Source organism: Rhododendron vialii, chromosome 8a (genome assembly GCF_030253575.1).
Source record: "Rhododendron vialii isolate Sample 1 chromosome 8a, ASM3025357v1".
NCBI classification, from domain to species: domain Eukaryota; kingdom Viridiplantae; phylum Streptophyta; class Magnoliopsida; order Ericales; family Ericaceae; genus Rhododendron; species Rhododendron vialii.
Genome location: NC_080564.1, coordinates 12,824,030 through 12,839,392, shown reverse-complemented (window position 1 = coordinate 12,839,392; position 15,363 = coordinate 12,824,030). Strand labels below are relative to the sequence as shown.

General features: G+C 38.0%; 3 protein-coding genes across 4 annotated transcripts; 2 read left to right on the top strand and 1 right to left on the bottom strand.

Moving 5' to 3' along the window:
- The first annotated feature begins 427 nt into the window (after nt 1–427).
- LOC131336693 (uncharacterized) lies at nt 428–1,829 on the top strand. Its single transcript, XM_058372618.1, has 2 exons — nt 428–818; nt 1,100–1,829. Exons 1-2 carry the CDS (start codon nt 441–443, stop codon nt 1,766–1,768), a joined length of 1,047 nt encoding a protein of 348 aa, XP_058228601.1. The 5' UTR covers nt 428–440; the 3' UTR covers nt 1,769–1,829.
- A 335-nt stretch (nt 1,830–2,164) lies between these two features.
- Nucleotides 2,165–3,552, bottom strand: LOC131298567 (protein ALP1-like). Its single transcript, XM_058324049.1, has one exon. It carries the CDS (start codon nt 3,461–3,463, stop codon nt 2,165–2,167), a length of 1,299 nt encoding a protein of 432 aa, XP_058180032.1. The 5' UTR covers nt 3,464–3,552.
- A 761-nt stretch (nt 3,553–4,313) lies between these two features.
- Nucleotides 4,314–11,280, top strand: LOC131336692 (uncharacterized). Of its 2 annotated transcripts, XR_009202913.1 has the most exons (5): nt 4,314–4,461; nt 4,786–4,843; nt 4,958–5,052; nt 5,262–5,334; nt 11,067–11,280. XR_009202913.1 is itself a non-coding variant. In XM_058372616.1 (4 exons), the coding sequence occupies exons 3-4, from the start codon at nt 4,968–4,970 to the stop codon at nt 5,336–5,338; spliced, it is 162 nt and encodes a 53-aa protein (XP_058228599.1). In that variant the 5' UTR covers nt 4,318–4,461; nt 4,786–4,843; nt 4,958–4,967. The 2 variants fall into 2 exon arrangements, 1 of the variants encoding a protein (XP_058228599.1); XM_058372616.1 differs by lacking the exon at nt 11,067–11,280 and having other exon boundaries at nt 4,318–4,461; nt 5,262–5,338.
- The last annotated feature ends 4,083 nt before the right edge of the window (nt 11,281–15,363 follow it).

Below are 15,363 nucleotides of genomic sequence, written 5' to 3'. Positions count from 1 at the left end.
ATGCATGCCGCCGGCGTGCCATTCTGAAACCCTCGCCGGCCATGCCCTTCCGGCTGTGATTCCCTTCGGTTCAAAGAAAGGGAGAGGAGGGCTGGGTTCTACAAAACCAGAGAGAGAGAGAAAGAGAGAGAGAGAGAGAGAGAGAGGGGGGTGGGTCTGCTGCAGTAGAGAAAGAGAGAGAGAGAGAGGGTCATCTGGTTTTTTTTGGGAGGAGGCGTGTTCTGGGTTCGTAGAGAGAGAGAGAGAGAGAGAGAGAGAACAGATAAAGAAGAAAGATTAGAAAGACTGAGAGTAAAGTTGGGCCTGGGTTTGGGTGTGGGAAAGCAAATTCTAACCGTTTGTTTTTTTTTTTTTTTTTTCCTTAATTAGGATCCGACCGTTGGTCACCACCAACGGATGAAAAAAATTCCAACGGTCATTTTTTTTTTCCTTGCTTATAAATGTGTGTTAGTAGGATTTTAGACAACAAAAAAAATTTTCATTCTCCACAAACACCCTCCAAAAAAAATAGTGTATCAATTATGGCAGAAGGAAGTCGTAGTGCGAGAGGAAAATCGTTCAACTCCGATCAAGATGAAGCAATTTGTAATGCTTACTTGTGCGTTAGTCAAGACCCGATTATCGGTACCAACCAACCACGATCTAAATTATGGGATCGGGTTGCAAAAAAATATACCGAATTCACAGGAGGTGATGTACGATCGGATGCTTCTATCAAGTCTCGATGGCAAGTCATCCAGCAAGCTTGCAACAAATATCGTGGACATTTAAGGCAAATTCAAAGGCAACATCAAAGTGGAATGACAGAACAAAATGAGGTATTATTATTTTGTTAATAATATTATTTTGTTTTCATAAGAATTAGTTAATATTATTATTTTGATATTTAATTAAATTATTTTGTTAATAATATTATTTTGTTTTCATAAGAATTAGTTAATATTATTATTTTGATATTTAATTAAATTATTTTGTTAATAATATTATTTTGTTTTCATAAGAATTAGTTAATATTATTATTTTGATATTTAATTAAATTGAATTAGTTAATATTATTATTTTGATAATTAATTAAATTATTTTGTTATTATTTGTATAGATTGATCTAGCGAAGAGACATTACAAAGATACTGAGACTAAACCTTTCGCCAATTTGGATTGTTGCTGGGCAATCTTAGAACACAGTATGAAGTGGGCGGATTTAACCCCACCCCGGTCCGACCCAAGATCTTCACAAATGGATACAAGTTCGGTCCCGCTATCTCCTGATTTCTCTCAAAATCCAAACTTAGACTCTCCTGATTTCTCTCAAGTTCCAAACACATCGACTACATTGGAAGATAGCAATCCTACGAGTGGAGGTAGTGTTCAGTCTCCAAGAAAGAGGCCTCCTGGATGTAAAGCATCAAAGGCAAAATTATTGAAGACCAAAAAATCAGGAAATGAGGAACGTGAATGGATCAACTTGATGGAAAAATTCAACCAAACTACATCTGACAAGGAAAGTAGGAGAGCTGAAATGGAAGCAAGAAGAGTCGCGGCTTTGGAAAGGAGTACAACAAATGATGAGAGAAGGGTGGCGCTTGAGGAGAGGAAGGCAGCAATAAAGGAAAAAGAGATGGAAGATAGGATTATGCAAATGGACTTGGATTTGGTTCAAGACCCCCAAATGAAGGCTTATTATCAGTATCGCAAGGGTGAAATCTTGGCTAAATGGACGGCTAGCTCAAGTTCGAACGGTTATTTTCCTGATTTTCCTGATTATTGATTGTAATAAATTTTTATTGTCATATGTAATAGTCTTTAGCAATTATGTAATAATCTTGACTTTGATGTAATCGTTGAGTACTATTCGATAATAAAATGCATTTTATTTAGCTAATGAAGTACAAGACTCGAAAATGAAATACAAGACTCGATAATGAAATACAAGACTCGAAAATGCAATACAAGACTCGATAATGAAATACAAGACTCGATAATGAAATACAAGACTCGAAAATGCAATACAAGACTCGATAATGAAATACAAGACTCGATAATGAAATACAAGACTCGAAAATGCAATACAAGACTCGATAATGAAATACAAGACTCGATAATGAAATACAAGACTCGAAAATGAAATACACGACTCGATAATGAAATACAAGACACGGGAACCTCATTCTTCATCTCCATTACGGGCCCATAGGTGTTCAATAAGATCATTGCGGAGCGAATGATGTGCCTCATTTGATCGAATCCTCCGGTTATTTTTAAAGAAATCAACCAATGCAGGAGTGATATCTCTCGAAACTTGAATTGGGTTGGAAGAAAGAAGTTCAGTAATTTCATCACTAGCATCATGATCACGTTGGTCTTCAATTATCATGTTATGCAAAATGACACATGTTTTCATGATGTAGCCTAGATCCTCCTCATTCCAGAATCGCGCCGGTCCTCTCACAATTGCCCAGCGTGCTTGGAGTACGCCAAATGCCCTTTCAACATCCTTGCGACATGCCTCCTGCATCCTCGCAAAGTGTTGCTTCTTTCTTCCTTGTGGTTGAGAAATGGTTTGGACGAGAGTCGCCCATTTTGGATATATACCATCAGCAAGGTAGTACCCCATGTCGTACTGACTCCCGTTAACAATAAAATGGGCTGGAGGGGCACGACCTGCACTGAGATAATCAAAGAGATGAGATTGATCAAGCACGTTGATATCATTGAATGAACCTGGCATGCCAAAGAAAGCATGCCAAATCCACAAATCATACGATGCAACTGCTTCAAGTACGATAGTGGGTTTTCCGCTGCGGCCACTAAAGAAGCCATGGTAAGCAGTTGGACATTTGTCCCACTGCCAATGCATACAATCCAAGTTGCCTAGCATTCCAGGAAAACGACGTTGATTGCCCACATGTAGGAGCCTTGCAGTATCTGCTTCATTTGGTTTTCTCAGGTATTCTGCTTCAAAAATAGAGATAACGCCTCTACAGAAGCTTTGAAGAGACTCAACTGCTGTACTTCCCCCAATCTTGAGATACTCATCAAGACTATCAGCAGGCGTCCCGTATGCCATCATCCTCAGAGCTGCTGTCATCTTTTGGATACCAGAAAGACCTACAGCTCCCGTCGCATCATTCCTTTGGACGAACGTCACGTCATGCTCTTGGAGTTTGCCCAAGATCTTGTGAAATAAGGGTCGACTCATTCGAAAACGTTGCTGAAACAATTTTTCGTCATAGAGCGGATACTCACAAAAATAATCATCATTGAGTCGTTGGTCGGCAGCAACTCTGTCACGGGGGATCCAGGCTCGACCGCTTGTAGAACCAACATGACCTCCTTGTTGGCGTCTTCTTTGAAATTTTTGGTATTGCCTGGCCATGATCATTTGCACCATTGTAATCTCATCATCATCGGAGGAAGATCCGTCAAATTCTCCCAGTAATATTCTGTGGGTTAAATTGCTCATGATGATTTTTTTGGAAAGAGAAGACTGTATATAGATTTGAGTGTGAGAATGAATAATGGGGAGGATAGTATATATAGATGGTAAGTAAATGGTGTAGTTGAGAGTAGATAAGAGTAAATGACTGAAGTAAATGGTGTAGGTGAGAGTAGATGAGAGTAAATAATGTAGGTGAAAGTAGATGACAGTAAATGATGTAGGTGAGAGTAGATATAAGTAAATGACTATAGTAAATGGTGTAGTTGAGAGTGTGGAGTAAATGGATCAATTAAATGACGTGGTTGAGAATTGATGGGAGTAAATGGATGAAGTAAATTGTGTTACTGAAGTGGATGAGAAGTAAAAAAAAAGAAAAATGAGAAGGAAGTTTTTTTTTTTTTCCGAAATTTTTTTTTTTAAAGTTCTCGATTACCGGATACCAAAATTATTTTTCAACGGAAGTAGTATTTAAATTAGGATTAAGAAAGTTAAGGAAAATTAAGGAGGATGGAAAGTTAGTTAATTATCCATCTTTTTTTTACATCCCACCATTGGATAGGCATGGGTTCTATTTTACATCTAACCAACTTTTAACTACTTTTTACATCTAAAATAACTATACAACCACTTCTAAAATGCATCCCCATTGGGGATGCTCTTATAGGTAGTAGATTAAGGCTATTTTTGGAATTTGGGGAAAGAAAGGGAAAAGAAGAGAGAAAATCATTAGAAAGAAAATGTGAGGGAAAATTGAGGAGAATTTGGGAGTAAAGTTGAATTGAAATTTGTAATTTTTCCTCCTCTGTTTCAAGAACCAAACAAGGAAAGGAAAATGTTTTTCTTTTTTTCTACTTTTTTTTCGCAAGTTCCAAACAGAGCCTAAACTGTCAACGAAACAGAACAGTGCGAATTGTCAATAGTTAAATAAAGGACGGAAATTCAATGGTATTTTAGCAGGCGGCAAATCAAAACGAAGATTTGTGGTCCGTCTGCTACGACTTCTCTCTCTCCCTCCCGATCTGGTGCGCTCTCTCTCTCTCTCTCTCTCTCTCTCTCTCTCGGTTATATTTGTGTGTTTGAATGGGTGACAATGGTTGAATGGAGTAAAAAGCCCCAAACTATAACGCAATAGATCTCTAATGTTCAGGTCTGAAACTTCAACATCTTTGGAACTCTCCCCTTTATGCGTTTTCGTATGCAAGGGTCACTCTAAATTTGCTCTACTTCTATTCTTCTTGCAAGTATCGATCAGCTTACACGTGGATTCGTAATTCAATCTGTTTGTTTTCCTATTTTCCAAGTGATGTTTTTTGTTCCGTGTATGTATAATCCATGTTTCCTTGCAGATTTGTCCTAGAAAACAACTCTTTTCAACCCTTTCGATTACACGCGGAACATTCAAAGGTGAGACGAACCGTCTTTCTGGGTCTCCTGAATTTGCCCCGATCGCTCTGATTTTTGATTAAATTTTCGATTTTTATGTTATCATGCCGCTCCATTAAATTACTCTGATAACAGATTTGAATCGATGAATTGGGTACAACGCAAGATCTATCTCTACAACGTCACCTTCGGGCTGTACATGTTAGACTGGTGGGAGCGTTGTCTCTTCAGTATCCTACTTTTGTTGATCTGGTTAATTTTTTCTTTTACTTGTTTGAATCAATGGTTTCACTATATGGATTAATTTGATCTTACCGTCGTATTAATTGATGTCGTTTTTTGAAACAAAAATTGGCAAGTTTCTATAGTATGGAGTTTTAGATTAAAGATCAGTTCTTTGAGTTGAGGTTTGGTTAGTGTGAATCCTTAACGAATATAGACATTCTGGTGGTTGTATTGATGTGGTTCATCTGCTACAACGGGGTTCGGTCTGCCAACGAGTTATGCAAAAGGTGATTCAATTCCATCTTTGAAAGCTGTGGCTTGAATTTTTTTTGTGTCATCTCTTAATCTGTTTTGTCATTGATATATTTTTTTATAATCAACCTTGGATTGCCACCAATTGGTCCAATTCACCATTGTTATTCTAACTAGTTCTTGTGGGCTTCTTGGGATTCACATGGGATTCACATGTAATCTTTAACCGCTGAAGTTTATTCGAAATTGTTGATGAACGATGTTTAGCATTCTCGGATGCATCATCCTCAAGCATATACTCCCCCACTCCTTCCTCTGGGTTTGCACTTTCTGACTTGCATCTACCGTTGGGTTGCGTTATTTGATCTTTTGAATACTAGGAAAGCCAAAATTCTACAAGATAGTCACAAATGAATGAGCTGACTGACAAACAAGCTACTTGTAAAGAATATCTGCCAGGAAACTCAAAATTCGGAAAACATTGTTATTAGTCCGGTAAACTGATGATGGCTAAGCAGTTGCCTTCCTAGTTCCTAGACAGGCTAATAGTTATGTGCTTTATATGGACTCAATGAGTTTGTTTTACGATGTCATACTTTCTCTTCTCTGCAGTTTTAATAACCACAGACTTTTCCAAATAATGGATTATCCACCTTTACAAACATCCATACATCGCACCGGGGAGGAACATCTTGGGATGCATGTCAGGCACCAAGTTGTTGTATGAATACCGAGGTGGGTTGGTGAGGGCAGAGGCTGCCTGAAAGGGAAAGAGAGGCGCTGAACGTGACCAGAGAGCCAATTCATCACATGTTCCAAGGGGCCAGGGTCATGGTAGAGGGGAGGAGTTGTTGGTTTTGGAATTTGACATTTGTTGGGGACTACATTGGAGATAGCGAAGCATGGTTCTCATATACTGACACTCGTAAACTATGCCTAATTTTTTTTTTGTCTTGGTGAGAAGTTTGTTTCTTCCGAAGATCTTTTTCTTTCTAATGATATAGCCACATGACCTGGAAGTTTCGATTCTTGCATTGGTTGGTACCCAAGTAGGTGCATGCAATGCCGCAGCATTTGGGTTCATAATCATGGGTTCAGAAGACAAGTATGACTCGATTTTGTAATTATTGCAGCACAAAACACGAGGGGTTTCTAGGCCTTGCTTCAACCTAAGCTGGTGTGGGAGTAGTATATAATACCATTGGAGGCAAGGTACCATATGTGACTAGAGAGAGAGACTCATGAGGAGATCTTATTAGCTTAATCGAGGGTGGGGATTGAGCTGTTATCATGACTAACATGGCTGGTAAAATTCGTTATTATGTTTAATCATACTATATCAACCAACAACCTGCAGGCGTTTATGGTGGCACCTGATGCATTTGATGTGCTCCAAGTTGATTTCGATAGCCAATACATTCTGATCTTCACCGATAAACATACATAGATCGCATGTTCAGATACATGTAATAAATGAAACTTAGTATATCTCCAATGAATTATTATGTTTACAATTTTAAAATCACATTAAAGATTAAGGGAGTTTATATTAGCATATAGTTTACTAGATTAGAAATGTGTTCAATCAGACAGTTGTGAACATCATAGGATAGAGATAGCAAAACAAGAGGAAGGAAAATGAGAAGATAATGAGGACATTTAGACGCCGTTCGTTTTGGGTTTTGAGGGAGATTTTTAGGAGTAATATGAGAGAGAGAGAGAGAGAGAGAGAGAGAGAGAGAGAGAGAGAGAGAGAGAGAGAGAGAAAGAGAGAATTTATTGGAGACTGTGTCCAGGGATTTTGAGTCCCCCCTCGTAATGCTTATGGAGTTAAAAGTTGCAATTTCGTGTGAAACTGCATACCTTATCTGCTTATTTCCAAAATTATAGGGGGTGGGGGGTTATTTAGATGTTGCCCACAAAAGTAACACCATTTGACTATGAAATTATATTATTGAAACGAAAATTAAGTCAAACAAAGAAACCTGCAAACTTTATTTGGGATCTCAGTACATACGAGAAGGGAAAAAATTAACCTGGTGGCCAAATCACGAGTTACGCGGCTAGAACCGTGGACTTTATGGGTAGGGATAGGAGAGGTTTGCCACTTGGCCAATGCTTCTTGTAGCAATTATGCTTGATGTTTCATATAATATAACTATATCTAAAACCTAGTTGCAGTCCCTAGTTTTTTGGGCCCTGGGAGACTGCCTTGTGGGCCTCTGCCTAGTGTCGGCCCTTGACTAAGCAGGGATGCACTCTCATAGAGATGAACCACTCAGCACTCAGATGGAAGTCCTCTCGGTTTAAGTTGATACAACAAGCACTTCGTCTCGGTTTAAGCTGATACAACAAGCACTTATGGGTGAGTGAACTAGGAGTGCCTCTTGGAGACTGTCCCTAAATGCTTAGACTTGAAGCTTAGTTGGATCGTGTGCGGATGCCATTAGAAGTGCTGTATTATGTTTAAGTTCCTTTTGCCATTTTCCAAATTGATGTGCCCATGCGATAGAGATGATTTAGTTCACTTCGTTGCCTAGTTTTACATATGCAATACTTTTGTTATATGCTACCATCTTTAAGCTCTCCTATTCTTTGGGAATAGTAATCCTTGCGAACTCGCTAATACCTACTTAAGCAAGCACTAATGTCATGATTTATCTTTATATAGTAGGATTATTGACTAATCCATATCCTAGGAGGTGGCAGTCACTCAAACTAAGATTTAGACGTACCACACTGGCTTTTGATATTGTCATTCTTAGGCACTGTTTGGTAACGTAATCTGTTATTAGTTTTTGTTTATCAGTTTGCTAAAACTTGTTTCTGTTTACTGTGAAAATAAATAGTAGCAGGAAACATGTTTGGTGCTAGCCTCTTGCAAGTATATAGAAAACAAAAGCAGATAAATCATATTTGGTACCAAAAAGAAAACAAATTGTTTTGTTTTAATTTCATTTACAGCAGTTACTCCAATGATCCCAAATTCAGTTTTTGCCAATTACAAAGCTCGAGCAAATTCCATTATCAAGGTCGAGATGGAGGAGGGATTTCCTGGTCGAAATCTATCAATTTTGGAGATCAAAATTCGGTACCCTCTTGATTTTGAAGAGCTGCACAACCATAACCCTAATTCTCTTTGGATATAAGCGTATATAGATATGTTGAGAGCCTTTGTTGACTGCAAATGTAAAATAGAGGAGGGGTTTACAAGTGGGATTCTATCACTTTTGGAGATCAAGAATAGCTACCCTCTTGAGTTTGAGGAACTGTACAACCACAGCCATAACTCTATTTGGATATAGGTGTATATTAATATATTGAGATCCTTTTTTGACTGCAAATTTTAAATATTAAAAGTCTGAGCTGGGATTCAAGAATTAGTTTATTGATGGGGTTCTCTTTGGAAAAAGAGGTTGTGGTTGTCTAGGGTCAGAGAGAAAGTACTGAAAGTGCAGCCAAGTTCGAGCTTTAGCTTGGAGAAAACCTAGATTGAGAGAAGCTCACATGCTTGGCGTGTGCCTAGTGTTCGTGTTGGGGTAAAAATAAAATAATTTTGCACTTATTAGCAACTATTAGGGAATCGATGCATGGCTCAAGGTCATGGCGCACTTGCCAAGGTCTTGAGCCATGCATTTGCGTTTTTGGAGGCGCCATCACCTGTTTAAGAAACAAGTGGCAACAAATTTTTTGCGGTTTCGGAAATTTTGTAAATTTGGTGAAGGTTTACGACTTTGAGGAAACAATAACTGTTCAGCAAACATGTTAAGTCATCAATTTCCAAGATTTACAGGAACAAAAACTAAAAACTGTTAGCAAATGTTACCAAACCTAGCCTTATTGTTTGAAGATATTTCATCAGTTGACCCTTCCATGTTCTCATGACGCCTAGATACATTGGCTACAACTCTAGTTCCCCCCATGCATGGTTATATTAGAAGTAGTAACTTTGTTATATTCAGGCTTCAATATATTTTAAACTGACTGCCTCTGAGGTAGATAATAGAAGCTTGGTAAAGAGATGCGATTTCTTTCCTTTGAAACCAAAGCAAAATGAGGAAGCAAGAATAGCTATGCAATATTGTACTACTCATAGTTGTATGGACTAGATATTAGCAAAGAAACAAGGAAAATATAAACAACAACAGAGATGTGGTCCTAGAAAACTGAATAATAGAGTTGATGAGTTTTTCGCTTTTGAAGGACGTAGTGGTTAGACGTACTGTCAGGGAGAACTTTACAACCATGAGACGTGAGAGTTTCACTTCCATAGGAGAAGGACAGTATATCTGGTGAGAAGATTTATGGCATAAATTACTCAAGGGTGTTGAGCGTTATGGACTTGAAGTAGGATTTTGTTTCTGGAAGAAGAGTTCAGTGTGTCCTTGTAGGGCCATAGAAGTACTATGTTCCAAGTTTTTGGCATCATGAGTATGAATGCATGATTGCACAGACATTTCCAAATAGTAATTTTTACCTTTTAATGGTGACATTAGCTTTGTGGATTGTGGAACTGTACACAGATAAAAACACGCATACTCACACACCTGTATGAGTGGTTAATTGACTTAATTCATGTATTTGTATCTGTTTGGTCTCTATCTTGTCATCTAAGGTGGCTATTTACAATATAAAAAAGAATAGATAAATAAAACAGATATCAGTATCACCCAAAACAGGTAGATGCAGTGGGTTGGTCATAACTTCATGGAGTTCATAGTTTTGAAATTGTTTTGTCATGGTGCTCACAATCATGACTTGAAGTAAATGAGTTTCTATATTTCAATTGGTCATCTAGTTATCATTGGTTATGATGTGGATTCTGGATGCATATCTATGTAATATCAGCATTTTCTAGGGCTGGCATTTGATATTCTGTTATATATCCAGTTTTCTTAAGTACTGACAACTTAAAGAGTTGATTTCTCCTGTGTGTAATTTTCCTCCTAAATTCGTAATCGAGGAGATTATCGGGCAGGTATATTCATATGTGCTACAATGACAATTTGCTTTGGAAAATTTGTTAGGATATTAGGTAATTACATCCTCAAAAAATCTGGTATATTCCTTTTCAGAATGTGATTAGATCAACATGCTGACATTTTATGTTGATGGTATTTGTGTTATTTGCTTTTTTTTTTCTTCCCTTTCCTTCGTAGAAAGTGAAGTTAAGTTGGGTGCTAGCCATTTAACACTACTTTGTAGCGGACAAGCACCGGTCAACTAAGGCATTGTTCCTCTAAGAGCTTTAGAGGCTTTTTGGGCTTTTCGAGTTTAGTCTTTTTTCAACAAAAAAAAAACGCGTTTGTTAATTTTGCGTCCAACTTTTGTGGATTATTGTTTCGTCTTGTCAAGATGAATCAAAAAAGTACAAAAATATGACTTTTACCATAATATTTTTGAAATATCCAAGTTAAAGCCCCAAAAGCTGGCTTTTGGGGCTTTATCTTGGATATTTTCCAAAATATTTGGGTAGAAGTAATTTTTTTTTAATCCACAAAAGTTGGATGCAAAACTAAAAATGAGAATTTGAATAAGGACAACACAAAAGCCCCCAAAGCTCTTAAGAGGAACAATGCCTAAAAGTTGTAACTTTTTCAAAATTTTGAATATTGTAAAGCATAACTGTGCACTGGAGCTTGCTGCCTAGCCTGCCTTAATGTGCTTTGGATTCAAGCTTTGTCGTGCTACTCGTATGTCGTCAATGATCTATTGCTCCCTTCTGCGTAACTGATGTCTGATCTGGGGCTAATTTTGATTCTTTCAGGATTTTATGGTGACTCCAAGAGCCTTCAAAGCCACCTGAACTTGGAATCTTTGTGGGTAACTGTAGCTTAATTGTACTGCACCAATTATGATCTATCATGCCTTTCAATTTTTATTTTGTCATCTGTAATGTAAACCTACAAAAACTTCTCACTATCTTGTAAAAGTTTTGTTTATTCCCTCTTTTTTCTTAAAGAGTTAGAGCTATTTATTCATGGCGTAGGAAATTTCCTATATATATTTGTTTCTATTGATTGTGGTTCGTCTATTTGTTAGTTTAACAACTTAGTGGGGAAGAAATAATGACACTTGTATCACAGAGTATTTCCATTAAAATGTGTCACAGGCTTTATAAAGCCCTGATAAAGTATGTGGGAAATTTAAAGAGGAGCAAAAAAGAATACTTTTGTTTTATTTTTCCTGTGCGATGGAGGTGTCAAGGGCTATATTAACCTATTGGAACAGTTAGAAACCAAGCAATAGTGTAATAAACTACGAGAGAATACAATAAGACCACTTTTGAATCAGGTTGAGCTATGTGTGGAAAGATTTAAGTAAATAAAATGTTAAGGCATATTCTTCCACTTCTGTAAGTTGTATTTTCAACAAAGAGGAAAAGAAGCCTCTGGATTTGTTTATCTTTTCAATTGTGATAGGTGAAGATATTTTATAAAACCTAGAAAACTGGGTAACATAATATTCCTAATATTATTCTAACAGCAACTATTGCACTTGTAAGACACGATTCAGGGCTTTTACTAGAGGAAGTTATCAGTAGGTCCAAATATAACAGGACTTGCATGTGTAAATCCAACCAAAGCAAGCATAACGTCCCTGTATCACTTTTGGCTGTTTTTTCCGATAGTGGATTTTGAGAAGATATTTGACATTCTCTACCTCGATATGGAGTTCCATATGGACTGATGTAGACCCCCCCAAGGGTTTTAAGTGTTTGGCTTGTTGGTTTAGTGGATTGGGATGGATAGTGGGGATCTTCTAGTTAGAACCAACCAAGGTACAAGTGGTTGTCGTTTTGCAAGATGAAGGTAGAATTCTTTTGATCATTTGTTGTTGAATTGTTGTCCATCTTGGTTATTATGGTATAATTGTTTGTTGGAGGTATTGGTGCATTAAGTGGTTCTCTCCTCCATCTATTGGTGGTACAACTTTAGATTTAAGTCAACGGAGAAGCTGAGTTAGGAAGCAACAATGCCTATAAACATTATGTGGTCAGAGCGGAAAGCTAGAAATGGTATGATTTTCAATGATGTGCCACTGATGTGCATTGAATTAATGGATTTGGTAAAGTTCGGAATAGCTGATTGAGTGATAATGCATACAAAGTTAAGTTTTACTTGATTAAAGCTGAAATCCATAAAATGGCAGGGGAGGAGTTCAAGGTATCTAGCTGGATGTGTTCTGTGATTAGGTTTTTTCTGTTTTGAGGTCTTTCGATGACTCCAGGTCAATTCTGTAGTTTTTTTTTTTGCTTCCTTTGTTTTGGTTGCTGGTTTTTGTTGATCTTTTATGGACTGCCAATTGCCTCTTCTTGTGATTTTCCGTATTTGCAATCTCTTGATTTTGAATATGTTTTCTTCTTTGCTGTTCACACAAAGAAAAGAAAGAAATATGAAGTCCTAAAGGTTGAATTGAAGTCTCAGAGTGATACACGCTATGTGGTAAACTAGTAACGAGTAGAGATGGCAGGAACTAATAGGTTTTTTCGCCCATAGCATTTGAAGTTTATCCGTCGATAATAATGTAGATCTCGACATCGATTATGGTCTAGTCCTTCAGGAACTTTTATTAGAATTTCAATACAAAGCTTTTTATTTCTCCTAGTTTCAGAGCCGTTGCTATACTCAGAAGCAGTTCCAACAACCTTATTACTTCTGCGAAACTTTGCATATCTCACCACTTAAACCAGCTTTTTGTATGGCTGTGCGAAAGAGGCAACTGCCTTAGTTCAGTTTATTGTATTCTGGAGTCTTCCAGTTGATCACATGAATGGTTGCTCTACTTGCTCTAAATTCCTCTCTTTGCAATTGAGGCCTGTTAACGGACCGGATTTGAACTTTGTCATGATCCGAATCCAATTTGGCAAGGAAATTATCTGAATCCGATCCGGATTTGACATTTGCAAATCTGAAATCAAGTTAATGCAATCCGGATCCCAACCTGTAATGCGATTCGCTCTTTAAAGCTAAGTGAATGCCAAATACACTTTATTCGCACATTGAAGAAAGTATGCTTACGTATAAATTTCACCTATCAATGTCTCTCTCGCTGTCTATGTGTTGAGAGAGAATTCCATCAAATTCAAGTTGCTTAGTTCCAAGAGTGAAATGAGGCAGTTTCACTTCTAGAGAAAGAAAGATGGTGTTAGGAGAGAGGAAGTGCAAAAATGTTGATGTCCGTTAATTGGCGAGACGAATGGACAGTGAAGAGCACAAGGGTGGTGTTACTTGGCGGCTGTGCATGGAGGAGGGGATGGCTATACTGGTGGTGCTTGGAGAGAATTGCAGGAAATATACATCTTCACATCTATTACTTGTGTATACAGCAGTATAGTGGCCGGAACAATGGGCTCGGACCATGACCGAGCCGCATGGCTCAAGGAGGTCCTTTGGTCTGATCAGGCAGGCAAGGCCCTTAAGGCCAAGGTACATTGTTCGGATCGGCTTGATCAAGCCATGGATCACGCGTGGGCTCCCTCCGGTGCAACCGGGTCGTCGTGCCCAAACTATACGAGTGGGGCATGACTGATCCAGATCCAACCAGTGCAACCTGAGTAATCCATTGAAGGCATCTTGCCCATGTGCACCTAACCGCCTAGCCACATACGTCATGATGACATAGGCCGAGAAGGTTACAGTACATGGCAAGCACACTCATGAGAGTTAGCTTGTGTTATGTTCTCCGTAACCATCTTATCTAATACGTCATATGTGGTGTCACCAGAAGAGCGGTTACACGCCCTTGCTTGGAGAGCAAGTCTGGAGGTTCTATGTAAAAGAAGAGCTTAAACCTTAGAGGGGTAGGCCGCTAGTCCTTTCCTAAGCTCTGTCCATTGAATTTCTCCTCCTAGGCTCCTACAGAGACTTTTACTTAACCATCAGAGTGCCTTTCCGGTTGACTCTGGCCAGTGTGGGTGGCCGGTGTGGGTACTAACTGTGAGTGTCACCTATGCAGGAATACCTGATATAAACATTGCCCTACGGCTCCTATGGGTATCCGATTAAAAATATTTCTAACTAATTGGATTATGATCACACGGATTTGGATTTTGATCAGGTTAAGGTAGATTCAGATTATTTCGAATCGAATCCATTTTTAATCAAGTCCATTAATAGGCCTACTATTGAGCGTATGACAGTTAACCTTTTGATGTCATCTTTATGGTACATTATTGAACCTTTTCCTTCTACTGTTGTATTTTGCGATTTACATTTGTCTATTGTCCTCTTCTTTTTTCCTCCTTTTGTGCTGAGGTGGACCCGCTTTCAATTCTCGCACTCATAAATTGTATTTGTTTGAAAGGTTTTTGAAAGACGTTTTCAAGCTCACGCTTTCGCATTCGCACGCGCATTATGTGACTTAGATTCAGATTTATCAAAGCCTCAACCGCAGCCTAATAAAAAATAATTCCTTGATTAGATTTTCAATTTGGCCCGACTTCGGGCTGATGGACCGAGAAACGGAATTTGCTATAACCACATTTACATGTTTTTAGTGAACGTGTATAGGATTTTTTTTTTTTAGTAGAATTTTGACAAGAAAAATCATCACCTTAACATAATAGAGCAACATCAGCTTACGTATATTGAACTTTTAGATATTTTAAATTGCGAAAGTACAAAAGAAGCACATGCAGCAGCTTCTTCAAAAGTTGCGGTAAAATACATTTGTCTACCGTGCTTCGGCACAAGTAGAAAAGCACTGTACATCAGATATGTAATATTTTACATTAATTTCTCTCTTCTCTCTCCATCCTTCTCTATTTCTTTTTCCCCTTTTTTTTTTTGAAAAATCTGCACTTTCATGCACTATTGAGAAAGGAAAGAAAATATATTTTAATAGATGATAGGTTAAATAGAAGGCGCTGCTATTCGCAGCCCTTTATTTTCTCCCATAGCCCACTACATTTCGGTAAATGATTGTTGAAAATCATACATAACATTTCGGTAAATAGCTGTTGAAAACAATATTATATTTCGGTAACTATATGTCGAAAATATGTTCAACTCTCGGTAAACAACTGTCGAACATACATTTTCGGTAAATAGCTGTTGAAAAAA

Coding starts and splice junctions, on each gene's coding strand:
- LOC131336693 (XM_058372618.1), top strand. CDS start 441: ATGTGTGTTAGTAGGATTTTAGACAACAAAAAAAATTTTCATTCTCCA. Junction 819..1,099: donor GAATGACAGAACAAAATGAG/GTATTATTATTT, acceptor TTATTTGTATAG/ATTGATCTAGCGAAGAGACA.
- LOC131298567 (XM_058324049.1), bottom strand. CDS start 3,463: ATGAGCAATTTAACCCACAGAATATTACTGGGAGAATTTGACGGATCT.
- LOC131336692 (XM_058372616.1), top strand. CDS start 4,968: ATGAATTGGGTACAACGCAAGATCTATCTCTACAACGTCACCTTCGGG. Junction 5,053..5,261: donor GTGGGAGCGTTGTCTCTTCA/GTATCCTACTTT, acceptor TAACGAATATAG/ACATTCTGGTGGTTGTATTG.